Raw genomic sequence first — 20,995 nt, 5'->3', positions numbered from 1 at the left:
TTGAACATAATGAAATCAGTTCTTTTACCAAAACACATTGCTGGATATTTTTCCAGCATTGGTCCTTCATGGGAAATGTCTGTTCTGTGCTTGAAAGGCTTCCTTGTGTTCTTGATCATGGGTCTCAAGTATGTCCACACTTCTCTCTCTCTCTGCTTCTTTCCTCTCACCGCTTGACTATAGCCACCATGGTGGTGAGATATTCCTACCTCGCCTGGTGAAAAGGAGGGTGTGGGTTCGATCCCAACCCCGATGCCTGTATATTTAGAGTTTACATGCTCTTCCTGTGGTCGCGTGTATTTTTCTCCAGGACCTACAGTTTTTCCTTCCACATTTAGAAACATGTGTTTAGAGTATTTGGCGGCACTTTGATCCTTTTGGGCTGTGCTCAATCACCTTTATTAAGATATATATTTATATTTCTCTTTATTCTACCAATGTAATTTTCTTTCAATTCTTTCAAAAGCTCCACAGCCATTTATTGCACATAAACGTTATACGTACATTTTTTCATATGTGCGTATAGTTACACATGTATACACTTACATCAGCACCCACACACCCATATGAACCCCAACGAAAATGCAAACATTCGCATACCATTGATTCACGTGCGTACGTGTCAAGAGCAATCCGCGAATCTGCGATCGCAGATGTACTAAGCTAACACGCCCGAAACAACTGCGGCTATACATCACGGTGCATAACACGTGCGCGCACACGTATAATTACAATCACATATACACCCAGCTGCGATGATAGTTTAATCGTCCTTCCAAGAAAGAGATAATGGATTTTAAAATAATTTTGCCTGCACTGTGTTTTGCGAAACAAACCAGAAGCCAATGGTTTTGGGTGAGTTGGCTGCTGCATGCCACGCTGAAGCCGTAATGATACTGTATAATGGGCTGCCTTGGCCACTTCTCAAGGCAAGATGCAGAGGTCAAACTCAGATCACACAACACTTTACCCCCCCACACCCCACACCCCAACTCCCCCCACCGTCTGCTTGCGGCTCTCAGCGCAAAGGTCATCACGGACTCCTCATTGTCAAGTTGTCTCCCAGATTCCGCGAGCGTGCAGAGAACTGAGCACAAGCCCCGAGGGCCACATCTCATAAAATCTCACACCGTGCAAGTCGGTGTAAATCCTCCCCGGCGCGGTCATAATGCGACTCGTCAGTCCCACCGGCAGAATGATACCGCTGTTCAGCGCACAGATTACCTTCGCCATTGTTTCATAGCATCTTTCCGGTCTGCCACTTGTTGGTCCCATGACACTGAAATGTTCCACTTCGGCACAACTGGGAGCATTTATGCTTTGAGGGGGGGGGGGGTGGGGGGGATTTTTTTTGACCAAAATTGCCAAAGGCAATAATGTACACTGTGTGGCGTAGCAGTGATAATGATGGGTTTTATTGTTAATATCTTAAGGAAAGACTCACTGAGTCTTATGAATCGTTTTCAGGAGGGTCCTGCCACGTTTTATCAGTCGGGGGCAATGATTTATATATATAAAATCTAAATTGAATAATTTGTGGATAATTTTGCTAATTGAAAATTGGCAATGGATGATGATGATGATGATTATTATGACGATCGTGATTCATACTGCAATTAAGATATTTTTGTTGTAAATGTTAACTGATCAAGCAAAAGCACATCACACCATCAACAGTAAAATATGGCCCCTAAACAATTGGCAGATGTGCTCCTTGTTGCACTGGGGCCGATGTAATTCCTGGGCAATAATGCACAGCAGCAGATATTCTCGCTCGGTTTCATTAAATCTGCACTTTAGGCTTTGCTTCCTTCTCGTAAGCGTCTCTTTGGTGGCATGGTTTAGCTGCCGCTTGAATGTCTGAGCAAGATTTTGTTTGAAACAATGAAACCAAACAGGAAGAAAATCAAAACAGACAACTAAATAATCGATCACTGCCTAAAACATTCAACAGCCACTCCACAGTTGGCGTGTCAAGAGTTGATTTGAGGGTAAAATTAGCCGTACTCCTCAAACATACGACGAAAAATTCCAAAGCGCAACAACTCTGCAAACTTATCTCAAAGTGCAGTACGTTGCAGAGCTAAAGTGTGGCCAAATCATTATCTCAACTCAGTTGCAAGTGCAATCGACAACCATTGATGGCAGTAAATGTTTAAAAAAAAAACATACGTATATCGGTCTACGAGTAAACCAGCGCCATAAAATTTCTTTCAGGACTCATCATGTGGGTTATTACGCGTCAGTCTATGCGAGTCATAACACCTCCGCCGCGAAAATGCCTCGGGCAGGGACGTGGAAAACTTAGAGCGAGGCCCGGACCCAGTTCGCCACGAGCAGCAGCAGCAGCAGAGAGCAGCGCCGAACCCTGTACGTGTCCAAACCACGCCACCATACATGCCAAGTTTACTGCACCCCCTGGAAATGCTAAAGTTGGGACCTGTGCAAACGTCGTAATATTCATGAAACGCGGACAAAACAACCACAACGGTTGCGTACATCATGCAGTGGTCCTACTATTGTTTTGATGCTGTTGTGTGCGAACTTGCATATTGTGAGTGCAAGTAACCCCGTGCTAAATGAACGTTTTCCAGTTGAGGGATCTGGCAGAGGGAAGGTGTGATGTCATCAACAGCTTTGGCCAGCATGACAGTGTTCTTGGTCCACAATAAATGCAATTGAAATACTAATAACGATACTACCACAATTGAGCTTAGTTGCCTGTACCGTATACTGTGTAAGATTCCACGAGAAGATGTAGCGCACTACATGGAGACTCCACGCAAAACACATGGCATCCTTCGGATACCTTACATTCTCGCGTAATACTGTAACATTTGTAAAGTACAGTGCTGTAGCATGCTTTTAAAGGAAATGCTACAAACCCACTTCATCATGCTCACCCTACCCCAGCCGCAGTGTGCACATTAATCATGCCGTGAACACTGAACCCCATTAGAATGTCCAAATTAAAAGACATCATCCCACAGAAATCAGAAATGAAGCAACGTGTAAATCGCACAAAGCCAAGCAGAAATTATAAATCCCTGCAGACCGCGAACATCCACGGAACACACGCGCCAAGGTTGCCTGCTGCGGTCAACGGTTGCTAAGTTACAGGTTGAGTGACACGTTATCTACGGCAATCTCTAAAGTCCTTTCTTAAAATTAAATCATTTTAATCCTGCCCACCACTCGGTTGCTTTTTTTTTTGCGTTCCAAAAATTACAATCCGGTTTAGGCTTCGGTTGCGCGCTCAGCGCACACGTAGCAATACAACAACGCTGGGAAACGCCAGCACGCACAGGTATAGCTTTACATCGGGGAATTGTCAGTCAAGTTCATGTTCACAGAGACTTCCCGACCAAATCGTCAGTGGTCCATGAAAGATGCCTTGCTTGTGATGAACCGGATAGGCATTTGTTTAACATTTTTTTTCTTTTAAGGAAACATTTTGCAGAATTTCAATAACGTCCCAAAGGCATGTACAGGAAATTAAAATTCCAGCAACACCCTTTGAGAATTCCGTCACGAACTCCGCAAAAAAAAACTGTTTCGATTTACCAGGGGCTTCTTCTATAAAGGTCCTCTTTTTATGATAACGGGGATGTGAAAGGGCGATTGTTATCATTTATGGTTGGTATTTTGTTGTAGGGCAGACATACATCAATGTACACAAGAAAGATGACTTCAGTGATACGGTGCCTGGCAGAATAGCCCCCTCCGCCCCCCCCCAAACAACCAGCCCCAATGTGGAATGGCATTGGGTTCAGTGACAGCATCTTTACGGCCACCTTTTTTTTTTACACAGCATAAAAAACATCTAAAGTCCAGAACGCATTTAAAGGAGCCACAGCAATAACAACAGACCCACGGTCATGGTGACGCGATTCCGAAAGCACAAGACTGAGAACCTCAACAACACATGCACAAAACCACATATGCGATTCTCACTCACTCTGAACACGGTCACACAAGACGCATATTCCAAGGAAGCCCATTTGGTTCTGATTAAATCACATCTTGCTGCAAAAAAAAACCGTTCGCAGTGCTCTAAAAGTCACGCCGGGCGAAAGTAATCTGTAAAAGTCTAAATTTAAAAAGTAGATATATGTTCCCCTACATGTATTCATATGCTGTAATGCCTCTCAGCCTTTGTTACTGGTGCTATTACAATGGCCTGAAATGCCCTGCATTAATAATAACACTATCAGCGGTACCATGTGCTATTTGCCTTGCCTGCCTTTTGCATGTTGTATTTGTGAAATGCATCTTTGTCGGTGTATCATCAACCTCCCCCCGTGCGTCTCCGCACCTGCACAAGTCCACGTGCGTCATAGCACACACAAGATTGTGAACGTCAAATGCACTAATCGCAAAGCAAACGAAAGGCTAAACTCACAACCAAAATGTATATGCGCGTGTAAATACAGTGTATACATATATATGTAGCATGGGGGTGGAGTGGTGGCACAGTGGTTGGCGCAAGTGACATCTGGAGCTGGTCGTGACCCCACCACCCATTTCAGTGGCCACCGTGGTGAAGCATGGTCAAACAACCCACGTGAGCTAGAACAGTGTGGAGAAATGTTTATCCAGCAGTGGATTGGCAATGGGCTGTACATTATTACTGTTGTTATTATTACCATGCCAAATACCATATCCGGAAGAATTAAAAATGGAAAAGTTCAAATGTAAGTGCCCATCTCTCAACAACGCAGATTCTTTCAGGTTTAATTGGATTTCATTTTCACGTTTCCGGTCTCTTTCTCTCTTTTTTTTTTGTACCCCTTTCCAACCCGCGGACGTCGCCATGCGTGAAGCAGGCCGCGGGCTGTAGAAGAAACCGCTGTGCGTCCGATCGTCTTTTTTGGCCGAATCCACACACAATGGGGCCTCAGTGCGGCGGCTCCCGACATACTGTGGTGAGATGCAGGAACCTCTGTTGCTCGAACACCGCAACCATTGACTCCCACAAGCCCCTGACCTTCGCTTCATCCCCTCCGGTCTCCCCGTCCGTCCGTCCGTCCACCAAGCCCACTTTCCCCTTTCTTTGCCTTGGATTCGGCCCCAGATACAGGCGACATTTGTTGAGGCACCTCGTGCCTTTTCTTTTTCCTTGAAGCTGAAGAAGACGGCGGTGGACTTGTGCTCCGGAACGTTCGGGTTCGACTCCCAAGTCGGTGACTGGTTTTACAATTTCACCGAGCGCGAGGGCGGTTTTTGATTTATAATGGCCATATAAAGTCAAGCGCATCGCAAGATGCTGTATAGACACAGTGGGCATATTCATGTTTAGGGAAAAGGAGGCAGTCGGTTTAGGCAGAGAAGAAGTAGGTCTTGAGTGTAGACTTGAGCAATGGCCAGCAGTTGACAGTACAGATGGCTGGGGGAAGCATCATGTACGTTTTTTTAAGTTTCTAAAGAGTCTCACATGGAGTTCCCCTGACCAGCCAATGGAAATAAATCCGTGCGTAGGTTTTTTTTTTTGCGATTGTGCTGTAAAGCTGTGCGAAGTTTTCTCGGGTCGATTCGCTCCACGTGCTGGGAACTTCTTCTTGTGTTCCCAAAGTTCCCGAATATTCTCCCCGCAACGTGTAAGTGCCAAACGCCACGGCACAATCCAAAACCACGTCCGAGAACGATAAACGTGAATAAAACTGTGGGAAAGTCCCCCCCCCCCTCATCCCCGCCCCTCCCCTTTGACCTCCGTTGGCTCAGCAGTAATTAGTGCATCTCGCTGAGAGAGGGAAATAGCAGTGCATTGCTTACAGTGGGAGTAAAGCATGTGTTTTCTCAACCCTTTTGGTGGGTTTTTTGATATTTAAAAACGTGCAAAATGCACTGGGAAACCCCTCTGCATGAAGTGGCTTAGGCAAGGCAGCTATTTACACTTCAGTTTCTAAACACGTCTATTTTCCAAACACGGTCCTTTCAGCCATGAACGGGCCTCTGCATACTGCGATGCAGTGCTGCATATTGGCTCCCACACTCACCCACAATAAACACACGCTATCGGGGACATCGAAACAAAATCGGCGGACAACTATAATTTACACTGTCCGCTGATGCTTACATGATTTGCTAATTGCCGCCCGGTGTATAAATATGCCTCGACGGAGCGCAAAGGCAGAGCAGCGGACAGAACACCGAAGTCGTCCCCGAGGGTCGTGGCTCCTGGTCTACGATGCGATTTATTTGTTTTTAACCCGAGCACGAAAACTATTTCGAGGGCCACACGTTTGGTTTGTTTTTACGCGCGGGGATTCGCTGTCATTGTGTCAGTTGGGACAGATACAGCCACGTCCTAACGGTGGCGTAGCCTTGGTATATATTTGTCGACTCGGCCTCAAATGAGTACCTGGTGCCGTGTGTAAACATTGCCACTAGGGAGACAAAGGCGGTCGGGCGTGGTGCTGGCCACCCACCCCCTCGTGTAGCGTTCCGGCCTTCATAGGTGCTGCTCGCTAACAGCACTTGCCCCTACGCTCCTACAGTCTGTTAAGGCTATATGGGGGATCTTTGATCTTTTTTTTATATATTTGTGTGGGTGGGGAGTGGTGGTGCACTACGAACCCAACGACCCGAGTTCGATTCCCGCTCACGGCCGCCAACAGTGACAATGATCTGAACCGGTCCTGGACCTCCCCTAGGTCGACTCGGCCTCAAATTAGTACCTGGTGTGATGTGTAAATATCACCACAAGGGAAAGAAAGGCGGCCAGGCGTGGTGCTGCCCACCCACCAGTGTGCCGTGTTGGTCTCCATTAGGTGCTCGCTAACAGCACTTGTCCCAGCAGCCTGTCCTAACAGCCTGTTGGGACAAGTGTGGTGAATATGTAGCGATGTTGTTGTTGTGTAGCACCCTGGGCTTGCAATCCAGAGGGCACCAGTTCAATCTCCCAGCGTGGCAGTGGAAATGGCATTTTTTAATATATGCGGTATACTGTATATACAGGGTAGCCCAAAAGTCAGGAAACACAGGGTTCTTAAACGTATTTTAACACCGGCATTAAAACATTTTGATTGCTTATTCTTCAAGTTAATATTTTATCTATTATCATTATTCCTATCTATTTTCTTCTTCCTTTTCAGGTGACATTTAAACGTGGAAAGAAAACTGACGAAAGACGAATTTGTTGAATTAGTATGCTAAAGAAGGCAACTGTCATCCTTTGAAAACAATCATTAGTGTTAATGGGAGTCTGTTTGAACATTTGTTTCAGTAAATAAAATAACCTTTTTGTAAATTTGTTGAAATAAACATCGCCTTACGTGTCCTGACTTGTGGGCCACGCTGTATATAATTCCGTTGCCTCTGTACACCCAGCAGTATTGGTAGTGGTCTAAAGTGTGACTACTCCCACCTCTTCCAATGAGGTCTTGCCAGAGTGGAATAGGAGGCTAAAGTTCCCGCTAGAGGGAATCGACTAAAGCTCTAGGGGAGACCCCTCTTCCAGCAGCGATATTAGCGATAAATTGCGATGACTAAATTCACCTGAAACGAGCAACAGCTTTGCGTGACACGACGATGCCCACACAAATCATCCTGGGTTTTTGGGGGGACTAACTCAAACGCAGGCTGCGATGTTTACCGCGTGCGTTCCTGCCGCATGACGTGGCGCGCATTTTACACGCTCCGTGATTTCACGTCGCACCGCTGCTCCGCCCAGGCATTCCCCTCCCAGTCGCCGCTCCCGGCGTGTTTGGACTCTGGACGTTCCTTACACCCCCCCCCCCGACTCGTGCCAGCGTCGTTAGTCAACCAGAGCACGCGTAAGAGCTTCCGCTTGTGGGCTGAGGGACACCCAGAGACGCACAGCCACTGGCGCCTGTCTTTCATATTAATTCCACCCTTATCCAGCAGTGGATTAAGAATGTACGACGGTAATGGACTATCGCCCCCTTTCCGCACCCCCCCCCCCTCCCACACACATCCACCCACGATGAACAGCTGACCTATCCCTGCTTCCCCCAAGTTCCTTCCCTTAGTTATCATTTCCCACCCCCTTTCCAACCCTAAAAACTTAAGAGAATAAACACGGCTCCGATAACACAATAAATGCAAACCGTGTGAATAACTATGGGATGTACGCAAATTTCGTTTATTGTGTTTGATGTTGGTTTTACGTGATCAAAATTGTTATTCTTATTATTACAATTGTTGAGGCAGCAGAGCCTCACTGAAGGGGTCCTGTTAAGTTTTTGCAGCAGAGGTCAATGATTACTTGTACTGTATTATATTTCAACTGAGTCATTTGTGAATATTATTCACGAAAGTCGGCATGATGATATGACAGTATTGACGAAGATTCAAGCGTTGATTATTTAAGATTCGTGTTTTGTCTTAAATGGCATTTATTCAAGCAATCACACGTGATCTCTCAAATAGTGACATAATGAAAGTGATCCCTGTAGCAGCATATAGCTTAACCAAAAGGTAACCAAAAGGATTTAGTGGTAATATCATGATAAATCATGATTAGTGGTATTACTGAAGGTGATGATGTAAACGTATTGATAATGATGATGGATCATGTAAAATATTGATGACGAGTGGTATAAATTGAAGTGATAGCGTACTGCATTACTGTTCGGGATTCCGAGTAAGGTGCTGGGTAGATTCGAGCTTGTTCAGAATGTAGCTGCATTACGCACCGCACCGTTTCGCGAGCACATCATTCTCGCTCTCTTGTCTTTACATTGGCTACCAGTCAGGTATCGAATGGACTATAAGATCCTGCTGCTGCCCAGCAAGGCCCTCAGTGGGTTAGCCCTGAAATATTTACAGAAACTGATCCATCTTTATACACTAACATGGTCCCGGAGATCATCACATCACCTCCTTCTAAGCACTGAGGTCAAGGGTCACTTCCTGGAGTGACCGGGCTTTTGCCAGTGCAGCACTCAAGCTTTGGAAGGCTTTTGCTTTTGCTAATAGGACGATCAGAATCGTAAGCCATCCCGTGTTTAAGTCTGTCTGGAAAAGTCACCTCTTTAAACTGTCCTTCGCCCCATAGTTCTGACCATCTACTCTGACGCTGTTTATTTTCTGCTTTCCATAAATGGTGCATTGGGATCTACGAATGAAATACACCTTACATGTGTAAATTGTCGTTGTTACATTATTGACTAAATAGATGATTCCATGATAATAATAATGATGATGGTGATAATGATCATTTATATTAGTGATAGATCATGTAAAAATACTGATGAAGACGATCTGTTGAGCATTGTTTAAATATACCTAGGCCACACTCTCTAAAATAAACGCAAAGTTAACATGTATTCCCAATTGTATTGCGGTGCGCCATCATCAAGGGTGTGGACACAGCTACACCCACAGTGCGGACTTGACACGGAGCGAAATGACTCGGCCACGCAAACGGCGGGGGTCGTGAACAAAGGGAGATCCACACGCATGCGAGTTGCACTTGTTCTGTTATTCTCTTCGGTTGTTTCCGAACGTGCAAACCACACCTAGGAGATACTTTGTGTGTGTGTGTGTTTTAACAGTGTTAAGCGAGTTGCTTGCATTGCGTTATTAGAGTACGGGACTGTCCTGTCCTGTCCGTACGTGCGGACGTTGCACGGATCCGGAAGGCAACCGCGTAGGCAGGTTGTAGCAGTGCGCACTGCGCATGATGAACACTTGGCTGGCTGGACAGCCTCTTCCCAATGAATGTTTCCGCGCGTCGTCGAGCATGGTGCCTGTAAAACATCCCGTCTTCATATCGAGCCAACAGCCATCGACATGCCTTTCGCGCATTAGCGGCTCAAGGGCATTGCTTTTTCTCGTTCTAAAACTACATCGTATGACAACGCCTTCCATGTGCCCCGAAACGAATTCTTGGCAAATACCAACCGCGCACCACTCCCTTTGCCTACGACCAGGAGACACCACCGGTGGCTCCGGTCCTACGACACCACCAGCCCTGCGTACCAGAGCAACAGGTTATCACTTTACCCCCCCCCACCCACCCACCCAGATGAGCTCCTCCGTAGCCCGTGTGCGCTTCGACCCACGGCTTGACGACTCGTCCCCGCCCCCCACCCCCCCCCCCCCCTATATGTTCGCCGTGTGCTGAAGATACGGCGACACAATTCCAAAGTTGTACGGGACCGAGCCGCCGCTGCACGTTGATCCGCCGGCCACTTGGGAGAAGACGATGGCCCGCCCGACGAGTTTCGGGAACGGCGTAATAATATTCGCCGGCATCCCGGCGCTGCGACGGCCTGAGCTCAAAACAACAACAACTGTCAATTTGTGTAAAGGTGGTAGGGAAGGCCAGGGGTGATGGAGCGGAGCAGTAGCACAGCGCAAACCGGCGGTGAGCCGAGTTAAACTCCCGGTCACAGCTAACACCCGTGGCGGGTGATATCTGATCGGGAAACCTCGGCACGGTGAAGTATGGTTAAACAACCCCTACGAACAACATGGCATTGGGAGGTCTACATCCAGTGGGTGCGTTCAACAAGCGGTTATAAATTATGATTGCATTGTTTTTAACAGGAGGCAGTTGCCACACAAGGAGACAGAATGCGGATGAAAATGAGAGGCCATATGGTTGTCGCCAGTGCCTGTTTGAGATAGATAGCAGTAGATAGCAGTCTTGCATGCTCAACAGACTGGTACGCGGCAATATATTGGCGTTGCGGCACGCAAATTTGCCGCCGTCTTGGTTTGTGTGCCACCTTTACCCACACACACACACACACGTGCCTGCCAAGCTGCACAGCAAACAGCCGTCGCTCCGCATTGTCGAAGACTGTCCCATAACGACGGACACAAGGTGGAACGAGAAGGCCGATCGATGTTGATGAGGCAGCGTCGATCAGGTGACTTGGATGAATAGACCTCCGATTGCTCACGCAAGAAGAAGACCCGCTCCTCGTCTGCACTAAACTCGGGCACTATGGCAAAAAGAGCCATTGCCAAAAACAATCACGTTACAAAGTACAGTACTTCTAAGTTATATAGCAATGCCGGTGACGGCAGCGGGAGAGTATTTTCAGCATGGCTGGTACGGCAAGCCTTAACCAGTTTATTTTGCTGCACAACACTCTGTATACACATTTTTTTTTGGATCACTCTTGGCCCGAAACAACTGCATCTGCCTACATGATGGCACTGGCGTGCTGATGAGTCCTAAATAAGGATGAGACTGGTGTTCCCCGCTGCCTTTGACTGTCTCGTGCTCTTTATAACGTAATGCAATGAAGCTCGAGACGCTGCTCCTGCAACTTCTGGCCACCAACTGCTGAACGTGGGATTCTCTCCCAGCGTCTATTTTCCCAAGTTCTTATAACCTTGCTCCATAACAAATATATATTAACCGTCATCTGTAACGCTTGCAAAAGTGGCGTTTTGAGTCTTTGGTCCTGTGGGCTCAGACTAACCGTGATATAATGGAAATAAATAAATAGCCGTTATTTTTCCCAGGATACCAACGTGTCCTTGTGTTTCGTACAGCTCCATGAGATGTGCTCGCATTCATTCTGATGCTATACAAATCCAAATCGTATTGAGTGCATATATATAGCCCATTGCAAGCAGCTCCTGCCCTGTAAACGGGTACTGCCGCATGCGGAACGGGTGACTCTTCAAAAGCTGCGACACAAATTGGCGGCCGCTTTGCGTAGATTCCTGGGGCTGGTGATTACGAACCTTCGCGTTGTCGAGTTGCTCGTTACAGCTGCAGTGACATAGAAGATAAAAGTTAAGCCACGGTCGTTTATGAGAAGCTGAGCATTGTGTTGGAGCAACTGCTAGTGTGCAGACGTAAAAAAAAAAATCCGGCATGTGTTTTGCCAATAGCGTTCGTTAATAATGAATGCTTTTGGCAGTGGGAGGCTTTGGTGCAACGAATAAAAAATGAAACGCTCCTGAAACACAAACAGTCTTCTGCTGTGGTTTTGCTTATCATAGTCATTTCCTACTTAACTTTATATAGATTCCCGTAAAAGTTATATAAGGCTACATGGTTTTTTTATATGGAAATATATATAAAATCTTGATTTAATGCTTTCGTGACTGCAGGGGTTAATATTCTTGGTTCTTTCGGTAAAGTCACGTAGAAGGGAAACAATAAAATAATAAAAATATAAAACAATAACATTCTCACGACGTTTATTTTATTGTTTCCCTTCTACGTGACTTTACCGAAAGAACCAAGAATATATATACTGAAATATAGCGCTTTGACAGACAACATTGCACATGAGACTGCTTACAGTGTTACTATTTAACATTTTCCTGCGTAAGATATAACATTTGCACAAAACCTTTTGCAGAGTAAATTCAGGAATTAACCATTTATTCCTTCCTCCCACAACACAACAGTTCGTGGTCACGATCCGTTTCTGGGAATCGATCATTTTTGTAATCTCTGTTTAACTGTCTCATTTGTAGCCTCCCTCATTCCATTCGCCTGAATGGAACATGAGCATGTATGTTGCATATTATTTTCATACATGATGAAAAACAGATTATGGCAGACATGATCCGGTGCATCTCTTGCGGGTGCGGGTATAAATCCGAGTAAAGTATTCTGTGATCGTAACATGCCAAGTATTGTGAAATACAAGAGGAGTAGAAATTCACCCACGTGGCGATTCGATTCGTCGTCGTGATTCGGGGTCAGCTTTTCATTCACGAGCATGGTGAATGTAGTGGCCTCAAATGCTCACGGATCCAGCGGCCATGCGAACCCATTGCATATAACCTAGATTCATGCGCGCGTGATTCAATGCACGTCTCACGATTTTAGGAATCTATTTTACACGTCTCGTGTGAATAATTGGAGTGGAGCGGCGGTACAGTGGTTTGCAAACTGCACTGTCAAACCGATTTCCTGAGTTCGATTTTCGGCTATGACTAACACCAGTGGTGAGCAATATCCGCGGTGGCGCTGGGATTCCCCTGCACCAACATGCACTGACCAGCGTGGTGAAGTATGATCGTGCGACCCATATGACTGACACGGGCATAGGTAAACCTTCATCCAGCAGTGGATTATCAAAGGGCTGTACTTTTAGTAAATACTGCATATGAAGCCGCGCGTCATCAATCGCTCAGCATCAAGGCTTTTAAAATGTACATTCTGGTACGACAGCACGCGCCTCCACCACAGTGAAAATGCTCACCCTCTATCGCCCCGCACGCTTCAGTTGGCCCAGCAGCAGGGAGATTGTCGCGCGGCGTTCAGTCGTCCTCAAAGCAGCCAACGAGCGTCAACGCACATACAGCGACCGGCCGGCAACGGCGACACAGGCGCTTATTTTGGTGCATTCCACTAGCAGGCTCAAGCCTGCTTAACGCTGCTAAAAATGTAACTCAACGCAGGCCTATTTTCGGAATCCTTTTTCAAACGGGGGCGGGAGCACAAAAGTAAGATCCACTACTAAAATACCCAGTCGGATCCTGTAGGAATGCCAGAGTCTCCTAGGAGGGGTTGGGATCTCCGTGACTTAACGGGGTCAGACAAAGTCAATTTTCCCATGTTTATCCATCATCAACATCAGTCATCCACTGCTGGATGAAGGCCTCCCTAAGCACCTGCACACGAGCTGGTTCCATTGCGCCATCTCCTCGGTGGACGTCCTTTCAGATGCGCCCTGTTGCTTGGCTCCCATTGTCCCCTATGGGTGCTGAGGTGGTGAGATGTTAACTACCTCGCCTGGTATGCAGGAGATCGTGGGCTCGATCCCCTAACGTGACGCCTGCTGTATATTTGGAGTTTGCGTGCCTCTCTCTCCCCGTGGTCACGTGTCTTTTTCTCCGGGTCCTCCGGGTTTTCCCTCCACATTTCTAATCACGCGTTTAGAGTATTTGGCTCCGATACATTTCCATGTGACAAGCCACTTCGTTGAGCTATCATTTGTCACCAGGTCGCTTCTGAAAAAGATATATAGCTCAGTGTAAAGTGACAGCAAGCGTGCCATGCATCTGTTGATTGACATTTAAATACAGGTTGCAGCTGAATAAATTATGGGTCTAACAGCTACCCACACCTGTGGTAGGAGATTGAATTGACTTCATAAAATAACAGGAATTTATTTAAATGCACATGACAATGTTATCATAACAAATCACTTTCATCTTCTTGGTTCTTTCGGTAAAGTCACGTAGAATGGAAATAAAATAATAATAATAATAAAACAATCAAATAAAATTCTCACGACGTTTCGGCCACAACACAAGTAGCCTTCTTCAGGTGGAGAAACAGGACTGTCCAGAAGACAGCGCACTCAAGCACTCAAGCGCTGTCTTCTGGACAGTCCTGTTTCTCCACCTGAAGAAGGCTACTTGTGTTGTGGCCGAAACGTCGTGAGAATTTTATTTTATTGTTTCATTTTTATTGTTTTATTTCCATTCTACGTGACTACCGAAAGAACCAAGAAGATGAATCCCTGCAGTCAGGAAAGCTTTAAATCGAAATTTAAATCACTTTCACTTATACTCTGTTGTGCAATTTGCTCAATACACAACGAAGCACGTATGACTGGGTCTTCATGGATTATTTCGTGGAAAAAGTTATAAACAAATATATTAACATACATATAACACATGGATACAGTTGCCATGGTGTAATGGTTAGCACTCTGCACTTGACATCTAGAGGTCACCGGTTCGACCTCCTGGCGCGGCAGTTCAAACAGCGTGCAGGTTTCTTTTTGAATTCCCCTACCACCCCTGCCTCTGTCCACCCAGCAGTATAAATGGGTACAGCACAGTTATACACTTTGGCAGGACTTTAGCGGCGGGGTCAAGTTTGGGTACACCCAAGGATACCGGTCAAAATGGCAGCGTAGGCCAAGTACTCTGTACAGGCACTCCGTGGAGCTCCCTCTAGTAGAGGCCCGTCCGCCAGCAGTGCCGTGAGCAAGATATTTCAGGGCTGCGCCTTTCCCAGATGTCTAACATTTAAGTGAGGGGTGCGTCTGTTGGGAAAGGCGCACAGCTACATGGCTGCATAGGGCATCAACAAAGTGCATGCATTCGGAGTTCCAAGCAGGGCAAAGAATCGAGGGCAGCAGCTGCCCAGCTGCCCTCTCCAGCAAAAAGTATTTCCTTCCCAAGTGCCCCTGAAGTGCAAATTTTGGGCACAGCACATACCGTCACACTGTTGTTAGGCAGATGGCTAGCTGCAGCTGTGTACGCTTGCCAATAACGCATTTTTAGAATGGTTTTATTCCCAGTGACAGCCCGGAATACTTTATGAGAGTACAATGTCTGCCGAGGAGCCGAAGTTAAAGGCGTCGCGACATTGTTCACAAAAGCAACCCATTTCTGAGCCAGAATCATTTAATTCTACAGCGGATTTCATAACAGCAATAGTGCCCTCGCTGTGTAAAAAAAAAAAGCAGGCATGTCCCTGCAGACGGCCCTCCTCTAAATGGCACTCGGTCAATGACTGGACACTCCACCGGCAATCCACTTTGCCGAACAAAAAGCACACTTGGTCAAACTTGGCTGCAGGGATGAGGTTAACCCGCGGCCAGGGTCACGTTTCATCACTTTAGCTCGAGGAACGTTTCGTTGGTTTCATGAGAAGTGGCAGGTCCAACAGAGCGCGAAGAAACAAAGGTAAGGAGCGATGTTTGTGCAACGCTCTGCAAGGGGGGGGGGGGGGGGTGGTCCCGTGCTGAACACAGCAAGGGGCAACGCAGCGCTCACGCCTCTCACACCTCTCCCACCGCACACCCAGCCCGAACTGTGCTACGGAGAAAATAATAAAAAAATCCGTTTTGAAAATGGAAAATGTGATAGAAAGCTTTTGTTATCCATGATACGGGGGGGGGGGGGAGGAGTTCGGTTAGATCGCGTAATATTATAAATGTGTCGTTAAAACCCGCCACCACCCGACACAGCTAATTAGTACGGATTGTCACGTAAACAGAACATGCCAATTCGTTACTTGTACAGCACAGAAGCGACCTAGCCATAAATGATAGCTCAACAAAGTGGCTTAGCGTGTGGAAATGTATATCAGCCAAATACTCTAAACGCGTGTTTCTAAATGTGGAGGGAGAAAACGGAGGACCCGGAGAAAAATCCACGCGACCACTGGGAGAACATGCAAACTCCAAGAATACAGCAGGCGTCAGGGTCTGGATCGAACCCACGATATCCTGCATACCAGGCAATGTCGCTAACATCTCGCCACCGCGACATATCTTTTTTAATCACAAACGGTACTTGTGCTGCATTCAAACCCGCACATTTCCAACTCGGTTTGACATTGGTTGTTCATTAATAAAACAACCAGAAGTCGCAATGTCTTTTACGATGGCACACCAACAGCTAACGAGGAAACATTAGGCCACGCAGGAATCGTACATGTAAACGGATATTCGAACATGCTGCGTTCTCGAATGCTGAGCAAAATAATATGAAAAGACAGTCAATACAGGAAATAAATTACTGGGAATAAAGCTAACGAATCCAAGACTGGAAATAGCATAAGCAATATATTAGTGATATTTGCCACTGCTCTCAAAGCACTTAAGGAGGAGCCTTCGTGGCTAAAAGCAACTCAGCTCCAACATAGAGAATCCTAGACAGACAGATAATCTTTTCTGTGTCCAACAATGACATTCAAATTTAAATATTTCTCAAATGAAGCCAACCTAAATAATTGGCATCGTTTTGCAACGAATGCCAAAAAATGCGTTTTTCCACGAATACCAATGTTTTCATGTCTTCCATTTATTTTCGAAAAATCTCAAAGAATCTTAAGACTCTTTTTTCAGGAGGCTCCTGCATTGTGATGATCGACAAAGTGTTTAGCATATGGGAGAGTATCAAAGTAGTGCACTCGGAAAACACACTGCGATCGCACTCGCATGTCCCAAGGGATGGATTCACAAGCCCCACTCGTGCCACCTTAGAGCCCCGGCAGACTTTAAAGTTTCACAAACGTACGTGATCCACCAACACTTGCCTCCACGAGCCCTGTATTACAGGCATGTGCCACCAAGCCAAGGATAAAGATAAAATGAATATATAACACGAACACACTGTATTAGTGTGGCTTTTAAGCCACGGTGTAACATTTGACTCTCGTTGAACACCATAGAAGGATTACATTTATTTCAGCCCAACAGGCGTTGCAGTGACAGTTTCACAAGCACCGCTACAGATTACAATGTTCACCAAAGTCACGTGAACAAATCCCAGCGCCAGCGACACCGAAACTCAAACTACGGACGGATGTCAAGTAAAGAGTTCTGCTAAAAGTGGCTGTGGGCTGAGAAAGGTGGAAAATATTGAGGGACAAGTGAACATCTTGGGAACATTCTCCTTATAATCCTGATCAAACACCAAATTTAGCAGAGTCAATGCTTTTGCTATGATGCTAAGCAGGTCACTCACACCTCAACAAGACATCCAAGGCCATAGAGATCATGTTGCACGAGCTTGGTTTTTTTTATTTATTAAAGTGCCAGAGTAGAAACTGGATATTAGCATACCGTATATAATCACAGTTCTGATATAATTAACACATCTTGCATTACACTAGTAGGGGGAGAGGCAATGGACAACTTCTCACAAAAGCACTCTACTTTGCATATAATCACAGCTGGCCTTGCTCCAAAGTGGTGTGTATATTTCCAGCTTCAACCGCATTCGTAATGCATACGAATTCTCACGACACTCAGTTATGTCAAGTGCATCTACATCCTTATAAAACTGTTTCCGCTGCACACCGAGGAACGGAAAAAAAAACAAATATGCCTTTATCTGGCGACCCTCGCCAGAGAGAAATAATTTTAGCAGCTCACTGGGAAATGAATAAATATAATTACAATAATAATGGAAGACTACAAAGATAGGTTTACTGCACTTGTGTTCCGATGACAACCAAAACCCCACCGGACAAAGTTTGGAAAATATTTTTTAAAAAATTTAATCAAATGGAGCAGAAAGTAATTTGTTGTTATTGACAAAAAAATTTAACCGCACTGTAAATAATTTCCATACAATTCACTCCGTTAGGCATTTCTGACTGGGGACATGCTCCAAAAATGCTTATGACGGGAAACGGCCACTGCATTTACTTTAAAGTATCATCGTTATGGACTCTTGAGTCATGACAAAGCGTATTACTCTACATTTGACGAAATGCATGCGCATTGATTTGTACAATCGTGAATAATTCTACCCAGGAGAAAGCCCTCTCTCTCTCTTTTGCTTAACGTATCCCATTATTTACTGCACGGTTGCATGCTGCCACGGTGTAATGGTTCGCGCAATGGACTTGCAATCCAGAGATCACCGGTTCCATCTCTCGGTGCGGGAATGTTTTGTTACCAATTTTTTGTGACATTTTTTTAATCCTACCCCACCCCTCCCCCCCCCCACAAAACGCATCTGTCCACCCAGCAGTATAAATGGGTGCCACAGTTAGTCGATCGGCAAATCGCGTGTCGTGCGGTAAAGCGTGTGTACTCCCACCGCTTCCAAGACGTCTTTGCCAGCGTGGAGGACTAGGCCAAATACGGTCTCAAAGAGTCTATCTGGAGCTCCCTATGGTGAAGGCCGTTGCTCTAGCAGTGGCCTGAGCAAGCCATTGCATGGCTGTGCCTTTAATGTAAGATTTATTTTCGGGAAGGCATGGCCGAGTATAGACTTCATAAACATTAATGCTTCTATTCTAAAATCGGATTTCCTTTCAAAAGAAACTCATGGAGGGGAAGGAAGTAGCATTATTTCTGCTGTGGTCGCGACCCCTAAATAGCAATTCAGCTGGAAAAAGCTGTGATGAACGATGCATTGCACCAAGTTCCACCGCAATGCGCGAATTCGCTTTGATAAACTGCACTGCAAAGGACAATCATTTTAATTGCACTGCATATGACCACCGCATTGCATTAGGTAAATGGCGTGCGGCTACATCGTCACGGTGACTCATCAATGGGGCAGCGACACGCGCACTTTTAACCCTGGCACTCGAGGATCAGCGCGCGCACCCGAGCAGAGCAGCTGTGCGCATGCCTCGCACACAGCACATCGCAATGCAATGTGAGCTCGCATAGCGTTTCGATGCAAGCGCATCTCAACATGCTCTATAGACGGTTGGGCGTCTTTATTTCGTAGGGAGAGGCAGTCGGTCACAAGTAGAGATAGGCATGAAGGCGTTACGCCTGGACTTGATCAGGGGGCAAGATAATCGACATCACGGTTAGATTGGGAGGGGGGGGGTAGTTCGTTCCTACACCTCTTTGGTATATATTATACAGCCCCCTGCCAAATCGACTGATGAATGAAAAAGGCGTCCCAGATTGCGTTGGTCATCAAGGTCGTTTGACCATACTTCACCACGCGTGTTGGTGAAGGGGGGGAGAAGCCAAGCACCGGTTCGGATCATTATCGCTCGACACTGATGTTAGCCGGTGACCAGGGATGGAACTCAGGACACCCGTTTCATAGTGCAATGCGTTTAGCACTGCGGCACCGCTCGTTTAGCATAGAGAGTCTATACATGCAACAACACAGTACAACATTTCAGCTAAGCCAATGCCTTATAGCAAAAAAAAACCAGAATACACCTACATTCCTTAGCTACACAAACACGTGTATGCACCCTAAGCACACTGTAGTTGCTGCTGTGCTTATCCTTCACCCACAGCACGTTGCCTGTGGAGGCAGCAGACTCACCTGTAAGCTGTAAATGTTGTAGATTTTTCTCTCCAACACACCGGTGTGCTGTACTAGTAATTAATTGGCACGTTCTGTTTACGTGACAAACCTCACTCATTGGCTGTGTGGCGGGTTTAACGACACATTTACGCGATCTAACCCATAAAAAACCTCTTATGGATGATATTGGTCGCGAAAGCTTACGTGTTAAGCTGTAGTGCAGATCAAATTCCACACACCAATACAAAGCACACACTGCACTCTATCTCGGATACAGTATTTAATGGTGTTCCAGTGGTCCAATTGTTTTGTACATTTTAATCCCCTGCATTGTACCGTAAGGTGGCACGCGTCTCTCGAAACACACGAGTCATTTTAATACGTTGTACCAATATTGGCTCAAGGCTTACTGCGGGCGAATCAGCGGTTTAACAAAAAAAACTTTTGTTAATTCAAAGCATCCGCGAGCTTCGCGTGCACAACGGCAATTCGCGATCGCACGGGGGACCTCCTTCACTTTGAAACGCCACTTACCGAGGTGACTCGAGGGACTAAATTGGCCCATGTCACACGCGCGTTCACCGCTGGTCACAATCACGTGCCGCGCTCATTAAGTCAAATCACGGGCGCGCGTATTCACTAATTAGTAACCGTCTAAATTATCCTAGATGGAACACACGTGTGTCAGTTTAACACGTGCGCGTGTGTTCACGGCACAGCACCGCAAAGCAAATGCAGTGCCACTAGGAAGTCACAGAGGGTAACGTAACTGCAGTTGTATGTAACAGAACTCTACACAGTGAACGAGTGTTGAGTGTGTTGTCTTGGTGTGTGTGTACGTTTTACGTGTTTGAGACGTAGGATTCGTGACTCACGTATCGACGCAGTTTCTTCTCTGGGGGAGACTTCCTCAGCCATCCGCTACACATCACTTCTCCACTCATCGTGCTGCTGCTGGTGATGGTGATGATGCTAGAGATGACGATGCTGTTACTGTTGCCGCTACTGATGATTTTTCCTATTTCGTGTCAAACACCAGTATGTACGTCCGCGTGCCGTGCACCACACGCACGTGCGCTAAAAGATGTACGTGTACACAAATAAACACTGCGCTGCCTCTGTTAGCCGCAGTGTTCTCCTTAAGCCGAATAGTTGACGCTTGTTTCCATGCGCGCAGCGAAGCAGGTTCGAAGGTTGATAAACGCGTGGAGGAAGATGCCACATTCGCGTGTCGTCCTGCCCGTGCGTTTACGCGTGCGCGTCTCTCTCTCTGTGTGTGTCTGTGCGCGTGTCTCTCCCTCTGTGTTTGTCTGTGCGCGTCTTAGCGAGTGTGCCGTTCTCAACACGC

At 46.3% G+C, this 20,995-nt stretch overlaps 1 protein-coding gene across 2 annotated transcripts in view; it reads right to left on the bottom strand.

Moving 5' to 3' along the window:
* The window catches only part of GAB1 (GRB2 associated binding protein 1), a 106,388-nt gene extending 85,401 nt beyond the window's left edge, over positions 1–20,987 (bottom strand). Inside the window, exon 1 of one of the 2 annotated variants that reach the window (XM_032955250.2) lies at positions 20,523–20,987. In XM_032955250.2, coding sequence (XP_032811141.1) covers positions 20,523–20,591 — 69 coding nt within the window. In that variant the 5' untranslated portion in view covers positions 20,592–20,987. The remainder of the gene's footprint in view (positions 1–20,522) is intronic. The other variant, XM_032955251.2, reaches the window with a different exon arrangement.
* Between the last annotated feature and the right edge of the window lie 8 nt (positions 20,988–20,995).

The sequence above is a fragment of the Petromyzon marinus genome, chromosome 16 (genome assembly GCF_048934315.1).
Source record: "Petromyzon marinus isolate PM22_M1 ecotype Great Lakes invasive population chromosome 16, UKy_Petmar_22M1.pri1.0, whole genome shotgun sequence".
NCBI lineage: Eukaryota > Metazoa > Chordata > Hyperoartia > Petromyzontiformes > Petromyzontidae > Petromyzon > Petromyzon marinus.
This window is presented reverse-complemented; position numbering and strand designations above follow the sequence as displayed.